This window comes from Prionailurus viverrinus, chromosome B3, assembly GCF_022837055.1.
Source record: "Prionailurus viverrinus isolate Anna chromosome B3, UM_Priviv_1.0, whole genome shotgun sequence".
Classification (NCBI taxonomy): Eukaryota; Metazoa; Chordata; class Mammalia; order Carnivora; family Felidae; genus Prionailurus; species Prionailurus viverrinus.
In genome coordinates, this window is record NC_062566.1 from 17,229,870 (window position 1) to 17,245,241 (window position 15,372).

Consider the following 15,372-nt stretch of genomic DNA (forward strand, 5'->3'; position numbering starts at 1 on the left):
CATGGGTAATTCCAAATAGTGGTTTCAGAACCCTTGCGTTTTGGATCCAAGGTGTCTTTGGAAAGCTCCTGTCACCTCAGCTGCCCTGCACCGGGGGCCATCACTACCCCTCACCCCGCCCTGCGAGGTAGGTTGTTCGGTGCCCATCCCAGGACGCCTGTGGCTTTGATGGCAGTGTGAATGTTGCTCGGGCCAGGGGTGGGAAGGGGGGTGAGTGGGAGGAGCTTTTGCTTATGAGATGGAGGTGCGTATTCCTAAAGGGCCACCGTGACCACCAGAGCTTATCAGCGGGGCGGCACAGTGTCTCCTGTCCTCCGAGGACTCGAGGACTCGGGAGGGGAAGCAGGTGTGAGCCCGCAGCACAGTCGCCACCCCAGTCCCGGGCTGCGGGTTTGCTTCTTGACCCTGGGTGGTACCGACCGCACACGTGTGACCACTACTTGAAGGAGGTCAGTCGCTGGGGTGGGGGGCGGGGGTGGGAGAAGAAAAAAGCAAAAAAAAAAAAAATGTAAAACACTCCCTTCTAAAAACAAAGGGCTGCAAATTTCTTTATTTCTCTTATTGAGGAACAAAAATACTCTTGCAATGGCTATTGAGTTTCCACAGGTACGAGGCAGATGCTAGCTAGCACACCCACTTCCAACAGTATGACTTGTTTCCTATCCGTCTACTACCTGAGTGGCGTCAGTGTAGGTTCAGGCACCATTAGGAACGTTTGACCAAACACGTACACAGCACTGACAGAGGAGTCGCCGGCCTTCCGGTTGACCAGGGCATGTAAAAAAGACACCGACAGAATGGAAAAGAAATCCTTTATGGTAAAAGCTGGCGGAGCGCGCGCCGCACTCAGGGCCGGGCCCCGCGCGCCTCGCGCCGCCGCCGCAGCTCCTCGCGGTAGCAGTAGGAGCAGTAGTGCTCGGTCTCGGCGCGCCCGTAGAACGCGCAGTTCTCGCGCTGGCAGCGCCGCTGAGCCAGCCCCGGGCCGCCGCGGCCGCACTCACCGTTCGAGCGGGCGGCCGGCGCGTCGGCGTCGGCGAACTCCAGGCCGTCGCGCGCGGCGCCGAAGCCGTTGGTGTAGGTCTGCGACTTGTGCTCGGCGGTGCCGGCCGCCCCCGCCACGCCGGGCAGGGCGCCGGGCACGGCGCGCGCCAGCGACTCGACCGTGTTGACGGTGCGCAGGGCGGCGGCGCGCGCCGGGCTGTAACTCTGCGACGACAGCGAGCGGTTCTGCTGCGGGTACGTGGCGCACGGCCGCAGCGCGCCCACGGTCGGCGCGCACGCCTCGTCCCGCGCGCCAGCCGACTGCACGTGGATGACGCTCTGGCGCGCCGGCGCCGGCGGGCTGCGGCCAGGGAGCGGTCCGCTGGCGCCAGCGCGTCGCGCGCCGCCGCCGCCGCCGCCCGGGCCCGGGGAGGCCGCGCCGCCTGCCGCCGCCCGCGCCACCCGCGTGCCCGCCGCCGGCCCGGGACTTGGGCGCTCCTTGAGCTTGAGCACCAGCTGCGTGGGCGGCCCGGCCGGCGGGCCTGGAGAGGCGCGCTCGGAGCCCGGCGCGCCCTCGGTCTCAGGCCTGCGCGGCGGCCGCTTCGCCGTGGAGGCGGCGGCGGCGGCGGCGGCGTCGCGGCGCCGCTGCTCCTGCTCGGCACTGAAGCGCTCCTGCGCGCTGGTCAGGTAGTAGCCTATCATCTCTTCGTGGAACTGGTGCCGGTGGCTGGTGAGCAGCAGGCCGGCGAAGATGAACTTGCGCTCACCCTGCATGGCGGCGCGCAGGATGTTGAGGCTCAGCTTCACGTCCGTGCTGTACTTCCAGGCGTCGCCCCGCTGCCCGCCGCCCTTCTCGGCCGGCGACGCCCCGGCCACCTTGTCCGTGGGCGACGGCGTGGTCTTTTCCGACGGAGACGTGCTCGCCGACGCACCCGATTCCTCCTTGCTGCCTTTGCGTGACTTGGTCTTCTTCTCCTTGCTGCGCTCGGGGGCGTCGCCGTTCTTGCCGTTGGCGGAGTTAGCGCGGCCCATCTTGCCGTGCACGAGACCTCCCAGGCCACCCATGTTTTTCTTCAGCTTGATGCCCAGCGTCTTGCTGAAGCTGCCCAGCTTGTTGGCCACGGAGTCCGCGCGGGTCTTGTCCTTTTCCTTGCGTTGCTTCTCTTTCTCTTTGTCTTTGCCATTCTTGCCATTATTGCTGTTGGAATTGCTGCACACCGAGTCGCGGTCCGAGTCCAGGGAGTCGGCCAGGGACTGCACGTCCTCCCCCACAGAGGCTGTTGGGGATTCCGGCTGTGCCAGAGGGGCCTGTGGGGGGGGGGGGGAGAGGAAGGTCGAGAAAGGAAGAAGGTTAGAGATGAGCCATCTCACGTGGGTTCGACAAAGGTAGACCATCCCAGCCCACAGGCTGCTGTGTTGGGATCTCATTGTCCCATCCAGGATGCCTTTTTGGTGAGCTCAGGTTGCTGGTAGCCTGGAACTCCGAGGCAGGGATTTTGGGCAAGGTGCAGATGCCCACAGCCCCGGGGCCTCTGCACATTTTAGAATCATCATGCCCAGACTCTGCCCTTCTAGCCCTGAGGAAGCTGGTCTACGACCAGACCCAGGTCCTGGCCGGCCTCTGTAGACTTAGAGGCCTTCTGGTAAGGATGACACTTCACCTGCGCCTGTAGGTGTCTCTCCTACAAAGGTGTCTTACCTGTTTACTACAGGCAGGGGACAGACACTTTGTCCTTACCTTAGAACAAATACCCCCTTAGCAGTTCGGGTCATGACCAATCTCTTTACTCTAGGGGTTCCTTCCTCGGATTGGCAATGTGGTGTGCTAAACTGAGGATTCTGAAACGGGACCTGGGCTTAGCAGGAAAAACGTTACCGTTCCCAGAAAAGGTCTCGGTTGTGAGGAGGGGGCATCTCTGTGAACACCTTGGATAAGGCTCACTGTCAGGAAGGCAAGGCAGGTATGGACACCTGGTCCAGGACTATGGGGTAGGTGGGGAGCCTGAGAAAGGAGATGAATGCATGCAGAGGACCTTGTGGGAGATTCCTCCTTGTGTGAGGAGAGAGAATTCTGACAGCATCATTGGGTGAAGACCAGGGATCTCACACTAGCGGCTGAGTGGCAGGAACTGGTGCCCACCTCTGAATGGGCTTTTCCTGTCCTTCAGGAGAGGAGCCTTGGAGAAGGCCCCATTGTTCCCTCATTTCACTTTTGTCCCCTCCCTTCCCAAGCAGGTCCAAGACACCTCCTGCAATCAGATCACCCAGAAGAATCAGGAACCAGCCCTCCCCACTTTATATTCTGAAATTCCTTCCTGTTCCCACTCTTTTCTGGGTCTGGAAGGAGCTAGAGGTCTCAACAGGATTTGTCAGTGACACAAAAGGGCAGAAGCTCAGGGGTTTGGCCCAGGAAAGGGAGGTGTGCTTGGTGCTGGGAGTGCCCACTGTTTGGCACCCAGTGAGCAAGGAACAGTGGCTCAAATGCCCTGAGGCTGGAAGTGTTCTTGCCAGGCCCTGCATCTGACACGGGGGCCACCATGGCTTGGTGGAGCCCTGCTCATTGCCTTGCAGAGCTGTGTCCTAGCCCAAGAGCCTCCTGATTTTTAGACCTACAGCTGCTGCCTTCACACCATATGTGTGTGCTGGGAAAGAACACCCGCAGCAACATTGGTAGAATCCAGGCAGTTGACAGGTCATTGTAGAGGTTAAGAGTCAGGACTCTAGAGCCAGACTGCCACCAGCTGTCCCTTGTGTCCTCAGTAAAATGCGATATCAGTACCTGCCTCCAGAAGCCCTATGAAGATGGCATACAGGTAAAGGCTGATGTATGAAAACATCCTGAACAGTGCCTGGCCTGTCCTGGCTACTGACTCTGTGTCAGGCACCACCTTAATTCTTTCCTCATGTCACTCCTTTAATACTGTAGTTTATGAGCTCCACTTCATAGCCAAGTATACTGATGTCTGAGGAGGCCCAATTTGTAAGCTCTCTCTTTTTACAAATCCCTTTCTTTGAGGGCTCACTACTGAGGTAACAAAAACATCGATCAGAGTGAATCGTGCTTAGCATGTGGAAGGGGGGAGAGAGCAGACCCTCCCTGGGGGGGTCTTCTTGTCCCACCGCCTCCTGGAGAACAGAAGAAGGGGGCGCTGAGGAATTGCGCGCTCCCGGTTCCCTGGCTTTTCCAAGGACCCACACACAGTTTATAATTAATTCCGCTCTGCCGCAGCACATCGTGTTCCGATGTCGGCAGAGATAGTTTTGTGTTGCGACTTGCCTACAGTTTGTTTTCTGAGTAGGTGTGTTTATTCCTTTGCTTCTAGAGAAAATAAAAGGACAAAAAAAAAAACCAACCACTCGAAACCACACCTCGCATACAAAACCAAACATCCCCTAACCGAGGCGCGCGCCTACGTATAGGCACGCAAGCACGCGTGCACACACGCATCAGGTAAACCCGAAACACTTCTCGCCGGGGCGGGGCGGGGCTGGCCGGGCGCGGCCGGGGGTCGGAGGCCGGGAGGGAGTAGGTGAGCCCTGCCCCGTCCAGGTTTGTAGGGTGGGCCCTCCCGCCTGCGCCGGCGGCCAGTGAGAGGCCAGGACCCAGACAGCTGGTGAGGTCCGGGCGCACGCCAGGCTCACCCGGGTCTCCGAGGGGATCCGGATCCACGTCACGTTCATGTAGCTGTGCAGAAGGTTCAGCTTGGCTTCTAGCGACAGGATCAGGCTGGCGAAAGAAGAACACGGAGTGAAACGCGTCCCAGCCGGCCCGCGCTCGCCCGCACGCACCCCGCCCGCAGGCACGCCAGCTGTCCCAGGAGGAGCAAGGGCGGCCCGGCCCACGCCGGGAAACCGGCGACAGCCGGCCCTTTAGGGCGTTGGGGGAGGGGCACGGGGTAAGGGCTCACTGGGCCAGCCGGGCGTTATCGTTGTCGTCTTTGCCCCACTCCCAGTCCTTCCCGGGGTCCACTGCAAAGTGCAGAGGCAGCAGCTTGTGCTCCGAATCCGTCAGAGGGATCACGGCTGGAACAGAAGAGAGAGACGCGGTGCCAGGTGGCCCCCGGGCGGGCCGAGAGGCTCCAGGCCCCAGCAACCCCCAGGAAGCCAGGAAAGGGAGTTCCAAGACCAGGTGTCTCCTTAATTAAGGAAACCGAATGGAGACTCACAGTGCCATCTGTGCCAGCAGGAGCGTTAAGACCACAGGTGTCAAAATCACTAGTGATAGTTTAAAATACTTCGTGTTTATTGTGGACCTTGAAGAGCAGTTGGAGACCTCACCTGGACTCTGCTGACGATTGGGGTCTGTCAGAAGGCAGGTACCCCGGTTGGGCAGCAGACAATAAAACCTATTACTGCTTCTGTTATTTCTGAGGAGGGACCCAAGCAAATTAGACAAGTAAGGTTGTTGGTTACCTCTCAGTGTGCAAATTAGACAAGTAAGGTCTGCTTGCCAATCTGTTAATTTGTGAACTCATTCAATTAAATCTGGCAGTTCAAGGAATGGATGGGGGGCGGGGAACCCAAGGATTTCGTGGCTCCTGGCCAGGGGGAGCTCACAGGTAACAATCTCATGTCAGGTGGTGGTGAGTACCCTGAAGAGTAAACAGCAGACTGAGGGGAGCTAAGGCAAGCCTTTCTAGGGCAAGCCTTTCTGAGGAAATAAGGTAGGTGTAGGCGTGTAGGCAGAAACTGCAGCGAGGAGAGACTCGCCCTCACCCAGGGATCCATTCATCACAAACACTCCCGAGTGAAACGCCCAGCTGGGGGAAGTCTTGGCCCATCTCAGACTGGGGCGGAGTGGGGGTGTTCACAGGTTTGCCTGGATCTGCTAGAAACTTCTGAGCTGCTGTGGGACCCAGTGCCCAGTGAGAACAGCTTGCTCCTCCCCTGGGTTTACCCTACCTCTGCCTCCTTGCTGCTCTGCCCCCGCCCCCGTACTGGTCATAAGCCTGGTGTCATTTCCCATGATTCATGGCAAGGGTGCCACGGCAAGAACAAAAAGACAAATAAATAAAATCTATGACTGAATACCATTAATAGTTGACTTTCTAATAAAAAATTGCAAACATTGACTCACTGCTGCCCTCCAGTGTTGCTAAAGAGAAAACGTGAGCACAAATGATCCTCCACCCCCAGATAAAGCAAACACAGCTTTGCTGGGGGAGCGGGATGGAGGGGTGACGGCGTTCTGTTTAAAGTGGCTAGAGACTGGAAGTATTGTGTTCTGGTTTGGTTGGTCAAGGACATCTTGGTGTGCCCCAGCTACAGGCCACCGAGTTCTGCCTTGACATGGCCGTGACACAAAGGGTGCTCCTCCCAGGGCTCAGCTGCAGGGCAGTCACACTCAGGGAGGGCTGCAGTGCCCATCCCACGGTTCCATGACTCAACACAAAAGCAGAGATGGAGTTGGCCTAGCTTCCCATCCACTGGGCTGGGGTGGGGGTGGTAGTGGATCCCTCTGTAGACACTTGCTAGGGTACTGCACCTCCCTAGAGTGCTTGTAAAGGCACTGATTGCAGGCCCCCATGCAGATGGCCAAACCAGTGTCCAGTAAAAAGACCCAAGGACTAATATTTTAAGTAAGCATCCTCTGTGGTTCTTAAAATCATACAAATATGGAAAATATTGTTCCAGAACAATAATCTGTTTGAAGTAGTTACTGTGGGTAGGACTTGGGCAATTTGGGACTGGCTGTCCACTCCTTTCTCAGGGGAGAAGTGCAGTTGGGAGATGTCTGCCCAGCCATGGCTACAATTCCCAGCCCCCAGCACTTAGGAGGGAATAGGTGCTGAGTTGTACCCATGGCATGAGAGCAGAAACACTATGGGAAGTGCTGGGCAATGTGGTTAGGTGTGGGTGGTGTTCTCTCCACACCCCCACACCCTCATCCTCCTGTATGCTGAAACTTGATGGTGCTACAAGATGGCTGGGTGAGCTCCTGACTCCCCACTTGCCAATCAGGAACACCTATTTTAGACTTTATTTGCAGGAGAACCACATTTCTCTCCCTATGATTTTGGTTTATGTCAGATAAAACAGCTAAAGATCCACATGCCCCTCAGCCTCTACTCCCTATCACTTCCCTACCAGGGCTCCTGGAAATTTGTACCCTTAATGGCTGGACTGGAACTGACTCCATGCGCTGCCCCCTGCTGGGCAGACGGTTGGACTCACCTGAAGGTGCTAGAGCCTGATCACCTAGCAGGGTCTTGGCAGCCTCTCAGCATGAATCTTAGTGGGGTGAGGTACTTGGAAAGGTACTAAGGACATGCCTGCTTGCAAGAAAAGGCACCTTCTTTGCCAGGGCTAACAAAAGGCATATTCTCTGCAGAGGGTATAGCTTTGGCCTGTGTGTGAGGGCCAGGGCTGCAGGGACCGAGAGCCCAACCCATAGCTGCACAAGCCAGGAGGACCTTGAGAACAGGCCCTCCCCACAAGCATTAGCTGCTTTAGATGCATCTGCCTCCCACTTTATACATTCACTTTTCCCAATTGGAAATGGGGCCTCACCCAGGGAGATAGATATGTAGTGATGTGGCAGCTTGCCCTCTGGTGGCAATGTCAGGAACAGCAAATGCTTTTCAAAATAAGCCCACAAACTTTTTTTTTTTTTTTCTTTGAAAAGCATGTCCTATCTTTTAACCTGGAAACACACAGCATCTCAAAACAGCCTTGACATATTTTTAGTACTTATTTTCCAAAATGAATTCATACTTCTGGTTTCTGTTTCTGGGACAGCATGGTGCTATCATTACAACAACAATAACAAGCCAGACAAACTGCAGATTCACAACTTTCCTTTAATCCATCAGAGAGCATAAGTCACAGGGAAACCAGCTAACTCCAAACCTAAGGACAGATGGGTACATACAAAGAGAAACAGACATGACTTTCATTGAGGCAGACTCAGCTGGACTACAGTAAGAAGAATTCAGCTAAAATAATTAACAAATTGGTAAAGGAAGAATGTAGCCTAGTGAAAGAATATTTAGAAGCCTGGGGGCTACAGATTATAAGGGAAATTAAAATGTACTTGTAAACCCCTCTCCATAGGACCCAACCTGGTGCTCACAAAAACACTGGCAAGAATTCTGAGAAAGCGTCCTTCGCAGACCTTTCTATCCTGTCTATATTACAGAACAAAAGCTTAAATTGTGAGGGCAGAACACTGTTGGCCTTAAGGACTGGGGTCTTTCCTTAGTAAAGCTTGGGGTGGGAGGAGGAAATAAGAAAAAAAAAACCCTCTTGTTCCCTAGGGGAGGGGCAGGCACATGTACTGAGCTCAGAAGTACATCTGGGGGAAGTTATCCCCCTTCTAAGATCCAGGGACACAGTGCCTGCCTAAGGCAGAAGCTTAATTAGAATAACAAAAACATCACACTTCCTGGTCCCACTTTCACAACCAGACTAACAAGCTGTAAGTAATAGTAGTTTAATGCTAGAAGAGGGACAAGAGTTGAGAAGAGAAAGGGTGTAGCAGACAGTGAGAAAAGTCTTCCGGCAAAACAAAAGATATCACTAGTAAAATCTGAAGGCTGAGTACATTAAGGGTAACCAGAGCAGCAATGAAACCAAAACCTACCTCAAGTCCTGACTAGACTGATCCAAACCCCATACTAAAGACCTAGCAAAAGGAAAGGCATACTTGGTTCCAAGAATCAAAATGATATACCTCAGTCTTTATTATCCTACTCAATATGTCTGACTTTCACCAAACTGCTAGTGTAAGAAAAGATAAGAACTCCCCCCACCCCGCCAACATTTAATAAGATCAAGCATTTCATAGAATAAGACTCAGATATGACACAGGTGTTGAAACTGTGACATGGAATTTAGAATAATTGATTAATAAGCTGAATACTCTAATAAAAAAGGTGGATATAATTAGTGTTTAATTTCTTTCCAGCAGAGAGAAGAAATGGATAAGAAAGTATCAAATGGAAATGCTGGAAATGACAAAAACACAGTAAGAGAGATGAAGAAAGACTTTGAGGGGCTGATCACTACACTTTAAAAAACTGAGAAAAGAATCTGTGAACATCAAGATAGGTCAATAGAAATTACCCAAATTGAAACACAGAGAAAAAAAGAGTTGGGTAGGGGGAGATGCAGAACAGAATATCCAAGAGCTGGGGGGCAATACCAAACACCATAAGATCTGTAAAAGTGAAATCTCAGAAGGAAAAGAGAGTATAAGACAAGGGATATTTAAAGAAATAATGGCTGACAAACGTTTCTACTTTGAATGGCAAATACTACCACAGATCCAAAAAACTAAAAACAAAAACAAAAACAAAAAGAGCAGGAAACTAGCACCACTAACACCAAAAATATCCCTATACTTAGCATATTTAAACTGCTGAAAACAAAAGACAAAATCTTAAAGGCAGCAACAGAAAAAAGACATGTTACATACAGAGAAACAAAGATAAGAAATACAGCAGACTTTTCATGCTGAAACAGGTAAGTCAGAAGACAATGGAGTGACATCTTTAAAATGCTGAAAAAAACAAACTACTAATCCATAATTCTATGCCCAGAAAAAATATCTCTGAACACGAAGGAGACATATTTTCTCAAACAAAAAGGGAAAAATATTAATTGCCTACAGAACTGCACTAGAAAAAATATATGTATATATGTTGGACTAGGAAATATTAAAGGAAATTGGAAATTCTTTAAGGGGAAGGAATATGCTACCAGTAGAAACTTGGATTTACATAATGAAATGAAAAATGATAAAAACAGAATAAATAAATGTGGAAATAAAACTATTTTTTCTTCCTTCAATTGCTCTAAGAAACTAAGGTGAAGAGAACAGCAGTGTATTATGTGTTTATAGCATATGTAAAAGTAAAATGCTTGATAATAATGGCACAAAGAATGGGAGGAAGGGATTGAGAATAAACTGTCATAAGGTTTACACAACACATGAAGTAGAATATTACTTGAAAATAGAATCTAATTAATTAAAGATGTTTATTGCAAACTCTGTAAATCAGGAAAATAAATAACAACGAAAAACAGGGGCATAATAAGTCAATAGTGGAGATAAAATGGAGCCATTAAGAAACTAATTTAACCCAAAACTCACTTATCCAACCATATGGTTAATGCCATTAAATATAAATGGTCAAAAAATAACCAATTAAAAGACAAAGTTGTCAGGATGCATAGAAAAAGCAATACTCAATTCTACTGACTGCAAGAAATTAATTTTAAACATAAAAACACAGATAGGCCAAAAGATATTCACTAATTATAAAAATCTAGAGTGGCTACGCTAATGTTAGAGGAAGTGGACTCCAGAACCAGGACTGTCACCAAAAATATAGAGAAACATTACACAATGATATAGGGTCAATTGTCTAAGAAAACATCACAATCCTACATATGTGCATGCTCCTAATGACATGCTTTCAGAGTACTAAAAGCAAATACTAACAAAAATGAAAGGAGAAACAGGTCCATTATGGATCTTGGAGACTTCATCATTTTTCTCTTTGTAATTGACAGAACAAGTAGACAGAATGTCAGCAAGGATGCAGAACACCTGAACATCATTAGAGAACTTAAATAAATTGACATTTATAGAATGCACCAAGAGCAGAACACATTATTTTCAAGGGAACATGAAATATTCACCAAGATATAACACATTCTTAGCCAACCTTAACAAATTTAAAAGTAGAGAAATCATTAAAAGTTTTTCTCAGACCGTTACTAAATGAATGTGTTAAATCTATAACAGAAAATATTTGGAAAATCCCCAACTATTTGGAAATTAAAAAGCATGCTTCTAAATAATCCATGGGTCAAAGAGGAAGTCTGAAGGGAAATTGAAAAATAGTTTGAACACAATGAAGTGGAAATACAACATACCAAAATTTGTGTGATGTAGCTAATCAGTGCTTAGGGGAAAATTTATGGCATTAAAATGCTTATTTTGGATAAGAAGAAAAGTTCCAGGTATGTAATCTAAATTTCTGGTTTAAGAAACTAAAAAAAAAATAGCAAATTAAACTCAGGTGGGATGAGGGGAACAATAAAGATTAGAGCAGAAATTGATGAAACTAAAAACAGAAAAATAGTAGACAAATCAGTGAAATCAAAAGCTGGCTCTTGGAAAAGATACATAAAAAAACAACAACAGGTTATCCAAATCCATATTTTAAGAAGTTAGGATAAATGGTAGACTAGGCTTTTAAATGTTCTTAAGCTGTTAATATGCTGGCTAGTCAATACATGTTCATATTCTAAGACATTTTAGAATACTGAACTTTTCATTGTTAGATGATTGTAGATTTAAATGCAGTTGTAAGAAATAATGCATAAAGATCTTATCTATCCATCTCCCAGGTGCTCCCCAATGCTAACATCTTGCATACCTGGAGTACAATATCACAATCAGGATATAGACCTTGGTACACTCCACTGAGTGTATTAAGTTTATATGAGTTTTCCATGCAGTCATCTCTCTTTGTCTCTCCCTCCCTCTCTCTCTCTCTCTCTCTTTCTGTGTGTGTGTGTGTGTGTGTGTGTGTGTGTTTATTTGGTTCTATGCAATTTTATTACATGTGTAGATTTAGGTAATCCCTCCAATCAAGTACAGAATAGGTGCATCACTACAAGGGTCCCTTGTGTTATTCTTTTATAAACACACTCACTTCCTTTCAATACTTCATTCCTGTCCCTAATCCCTGTCCACCACTGTGGATGGATGATTGTATATGTCAACTTGACTGGACTAAGGGATGCCAAGATATGGAATAAAACATATTTAGGTTATTTCTAGAGGAGATTAGCATTTGAATTGGTAGAATGAGAAAAGAGGATCATCCTCACCAATGTGAACAGGCATCATCCAATCCATTCAGGATTCAGAACAAAAAGGCAGAGAAAGGAAGAATTTGCTCTCTTTTCTTGAGCTGGGATATACAGCTCCTCCTGCCCTCTGACATTGGTGCTACCACTCCTTGGGCCTTCAGACTTGTATGGGAATTTATACCATTGGCCCTTACTTCTTTGGCCTTGGACTCTGAATTATACCACTGGCTTTCCTGGTTCTCCAGCTTGCAGATGGCAGGAAGATGGTGAGACTTCTTGGCCTCCAGAATTGTGTGAGCCAATTCCTAAAATAAACCCCTCATATACACACACACACACACACACACACACATGCACACACACATCCTACTTGTTCTCTTTCTCTGAAGATCCACAACCACTAATCCGATCTCCATCTGTATAGTTTGGACATTTCAAGGATGCTATGTAACAGGACTCATATAGTATGTGATCTTTTGGGATTGACTTTTTTCATTCAGCATAATTTCTTTGAGATTCACCCAAGTAACTGCATGTATCATTTTTATTCCTTTGTACTGCTGATCAGGATTCCACAGGATGTATGTACCATAGTTTGTTAATCCAGGAAAGACATTGGGTTGTTTCCAGTTTTGGGCTATTACAAATAAAGATACTACAAACCTTCAGGTATACAGTTTTGTGTGGACACAAATTTTTACTTCTTTGGGATAAATACCTAGGAGTATAATTTCTGGGTTATATGGTAAGTGATGTTTAGTCTCATAATAAAATGCCAAACTGTTTTTCCAGAGTTTTACATTTCTACAAGTAAAGCAAGAGAGATGTGGTTGTTCCACATCCAGCATTTGGTATTATCACTTTTACAAATCTTAGTCATTTTGATAGGTGTGTAGTGACATCTTATTGTGGTTGCAATGCTGAACATCTTTCAATGTTGTTATTTGACACTTGTGTATCCTTTTTGGTGAAATGTCTGTTCATGACTTTTTCCCATTTTTTAATTTGGATTTTTTAACTATTGTTTTTTAACTGTTCATTGCATATTTTAGATACAAATCTTTTGTTGATAGGTAGTTTTAAAATATTATCCCCCAATCTATAGCTTGTCTTTTCATTTTCTTAACAGTTGTTGTTTTAAATTTTTTTTTTTTTTTTTTTTTTTTTGCAGAACAGAGGTCCAATTAATCAATTTTTCTTTTTTTTTTTTTTTTGGATTATGATTTTATGTCAAAGAGCTCTTTGCCTAGCTCTGGGTCCCCATATTTTCTTTGAAAAATTTTATAGTTGTGCATCTTACATTTATTCTGTGATTCATTTTGAGCTAATGTTTATATTATTAAGATTTAGGTTCACGTTCATATTTTTGCCTATGGATGTTAAATTGCTTTATCACCATTTGTGGAAAAGACTCTCTGTTCTCCATTGAATAGATTTTGTTCCTTTGTCAGAGGATACAGGACTTCATGCCACAGCCCTATTGGGTGGGTCAAGAGAGGGAGCAGGACTGGGGATGACCTCTGTCCCACTTTCACTAAACTTCAGAGTTTTGTGAAAGTCAAAGGAGATAGTGCATGGGAGATGAGGTTTGGGAAAATGCAAAATGGAAAGAAAAGTGTGATAAATCTTCCATCTAAGAGGTATCTTGCTAGAGGACTCTCAGAAATGTCTTGGGAGAGGTAGAAATTTTTGAGGGCCATGGGGAGGTGCAGCAGTCACCACTGGCTGCCCATCCTTTGTTCCCACTCACAGACCCCACCTCCTGGGACTGTCATGAAGGGTCAGGATGGCTCTAAGGCATTCATGGTTGACTCATTTTCTATGACTTCTGAGACAAAGCCTAGAACAGAATCTGCTCAATGAGATGTAAGAGGAAATCAATTGGAAGATTCCTGGTTAAAAGCAACACAAAGGAGGGCCAGGGTATTTTCTGATCTCTCCATGTTTTGTGTGAGGATATGATGCTTGGAGCTACAATAGTCATCTGACCAATGAGGGACAACTATGGGACAAAAGGCAACAGGCCAAGGAGAGTGGAGAGACAAAAAGGGCCTAGGTCTTTGACGAATGTCAGGTTCCAAATCAACCAAATGCTGGTCATAAGATTTCTCATGACATGAGAGTATAAACCTCTTTATTCTTTGTGTGAGATAGGACACCATGGTGGTTGTGTGAAAGCCATGCTTGACAGTGGAAAACCAGGAGGTGTGAGGTTGCTTCTGAGCCATCTCTGTAGGAGCCCAGGTCTGCTGGTGAGGCTCTGCTATGCTTGGACCCATGCCTGAGACCCAGCAGCCACTGGGTCCTGCCCCTGGGCAGGAAGAAATCCAACCCTAGGTGTACACCCATTTAACTGTCCTGGTTACAAATGCCTGGAATGGAGTGCCATCATACAAGCATTCTTGAAGAACATCCCTGAAATCTCAGGCCCACAGGGTTCCACATGAGAAAGCTGGAGCCCACCCACAGCCTGCTCCCTGACCTCGGGCCAGATCTTGCTTCCAGGAATCTGTGGCATCCATGGCAAGCTTTCATGCCATCAACCATGTAAATGGCAGTCCTGCCCTTTGCTCTGCTGGACTGCCACTGGGATGACCCCTCTTTCCCTGGAGTGGAATTGTGAGGATTAGCCACATTCCAAATATCTACTAGGCCCTGGTTTAACTAGAGTTTGTAGAAAAAATTTTTAAAAATCCACCATCCATTATAATGGGGCCCAGGGTCCCCACGTACAGGCATTTGGCTGTTGAGGGGGCAGGGAGCTCACATATACTTAGTCAACTACTAATGGATCTGAATGCAGCATCTGTTGGTCAAGAAGGTGATGCTGATGAACTGAGCCAGAAATGTCCAGCTTGGACAGACTGAACCCAGAAGTTCTGTTGTTTGAATGGACCCTTGGGATCCATACACAAGAGACGCCCTCCCCTTCTCTTCTCCACTTAGTGATGCCCTTTCATCCTCAGGCTTTTAGAGCACATGTCAGTTCCTTCTCAGCTCTGGATACCTGGGCATCCCCTGTGGCACTGAGGAGGCTTCTCACCAGGGCCAGGGCCAGCCAGGGCACGTCCCTGCTTAGGGTGGGCTCTGCTGGGTTTGCCATGTGAGTTTGCTCTGCAAAACACCACCTCCTCTGGGAGGCACCTTCATCTTTCCCCTCCAAATCGCCGAATCCCTGGGGTCTTCCTGGTCCCAGGGTTCTTCCCCATGTGGCCACATAGGCTCTGCAGGTAGGTGCTGCCTGATCTTTGCATCCCCCACTTACTGTTTGTACAGTCAATCCTCACCCAGATGTGTTGAGTGATAGTTTATGCCGACTACCTGAACTGCCCTGGAGTAATCAAACCCTTCATTTATTGGTCATAACACTAGTCAGGAAGGATATCAGGACACAGAGAAGGAAGTTCTAAAGGGAAGTGTTAATGCACAGCTTGCATACCAGGAGCGGCCATGGCCAGGCCTTCATGCAGACACTGCCCTTGCTCAGAGCACCTGGCTCCAGCTGGCATCTGCTTGGTAGCCATGTGTGATGAGAGAGGGAACCTCTTTGCCCCGGCATTGGGT

General features: G+C 48.0%; 1 protein-coding gene across 1 annotated transcript in view; it reads right to left on the reverse strand.

The window, feature by feature from the left end:
* Positions 1-491: 491 nt before the first annotated feature.
* The window catches only part of OTUD7A (OTU deubiquitinase 7A), a 183,623-nt gene continuing 168,742 nt past the window's right edge, over positions 492-15,372 (reverse strand). The window contains exons 11-13 of the mRNA XM_047864481.1: positions 4,890-5,004; positions 4,624-4,708; positions 492-2,289 (exon numbers count right to left, since the gene is read on the reverse strand). Of these exons, the coding sequence (XP_047720437.1) occupies positions 847-2,289; positions 4,624-4,708; positions 4,890-5,004 (1,643 nt within the window). The 3' untranslated portion in view covers positions 492-846. The remainder of the gene's footprint in view (positions 2,290-4,623; positions 4,709-4,889; positions 5,005-15,372) is intronic.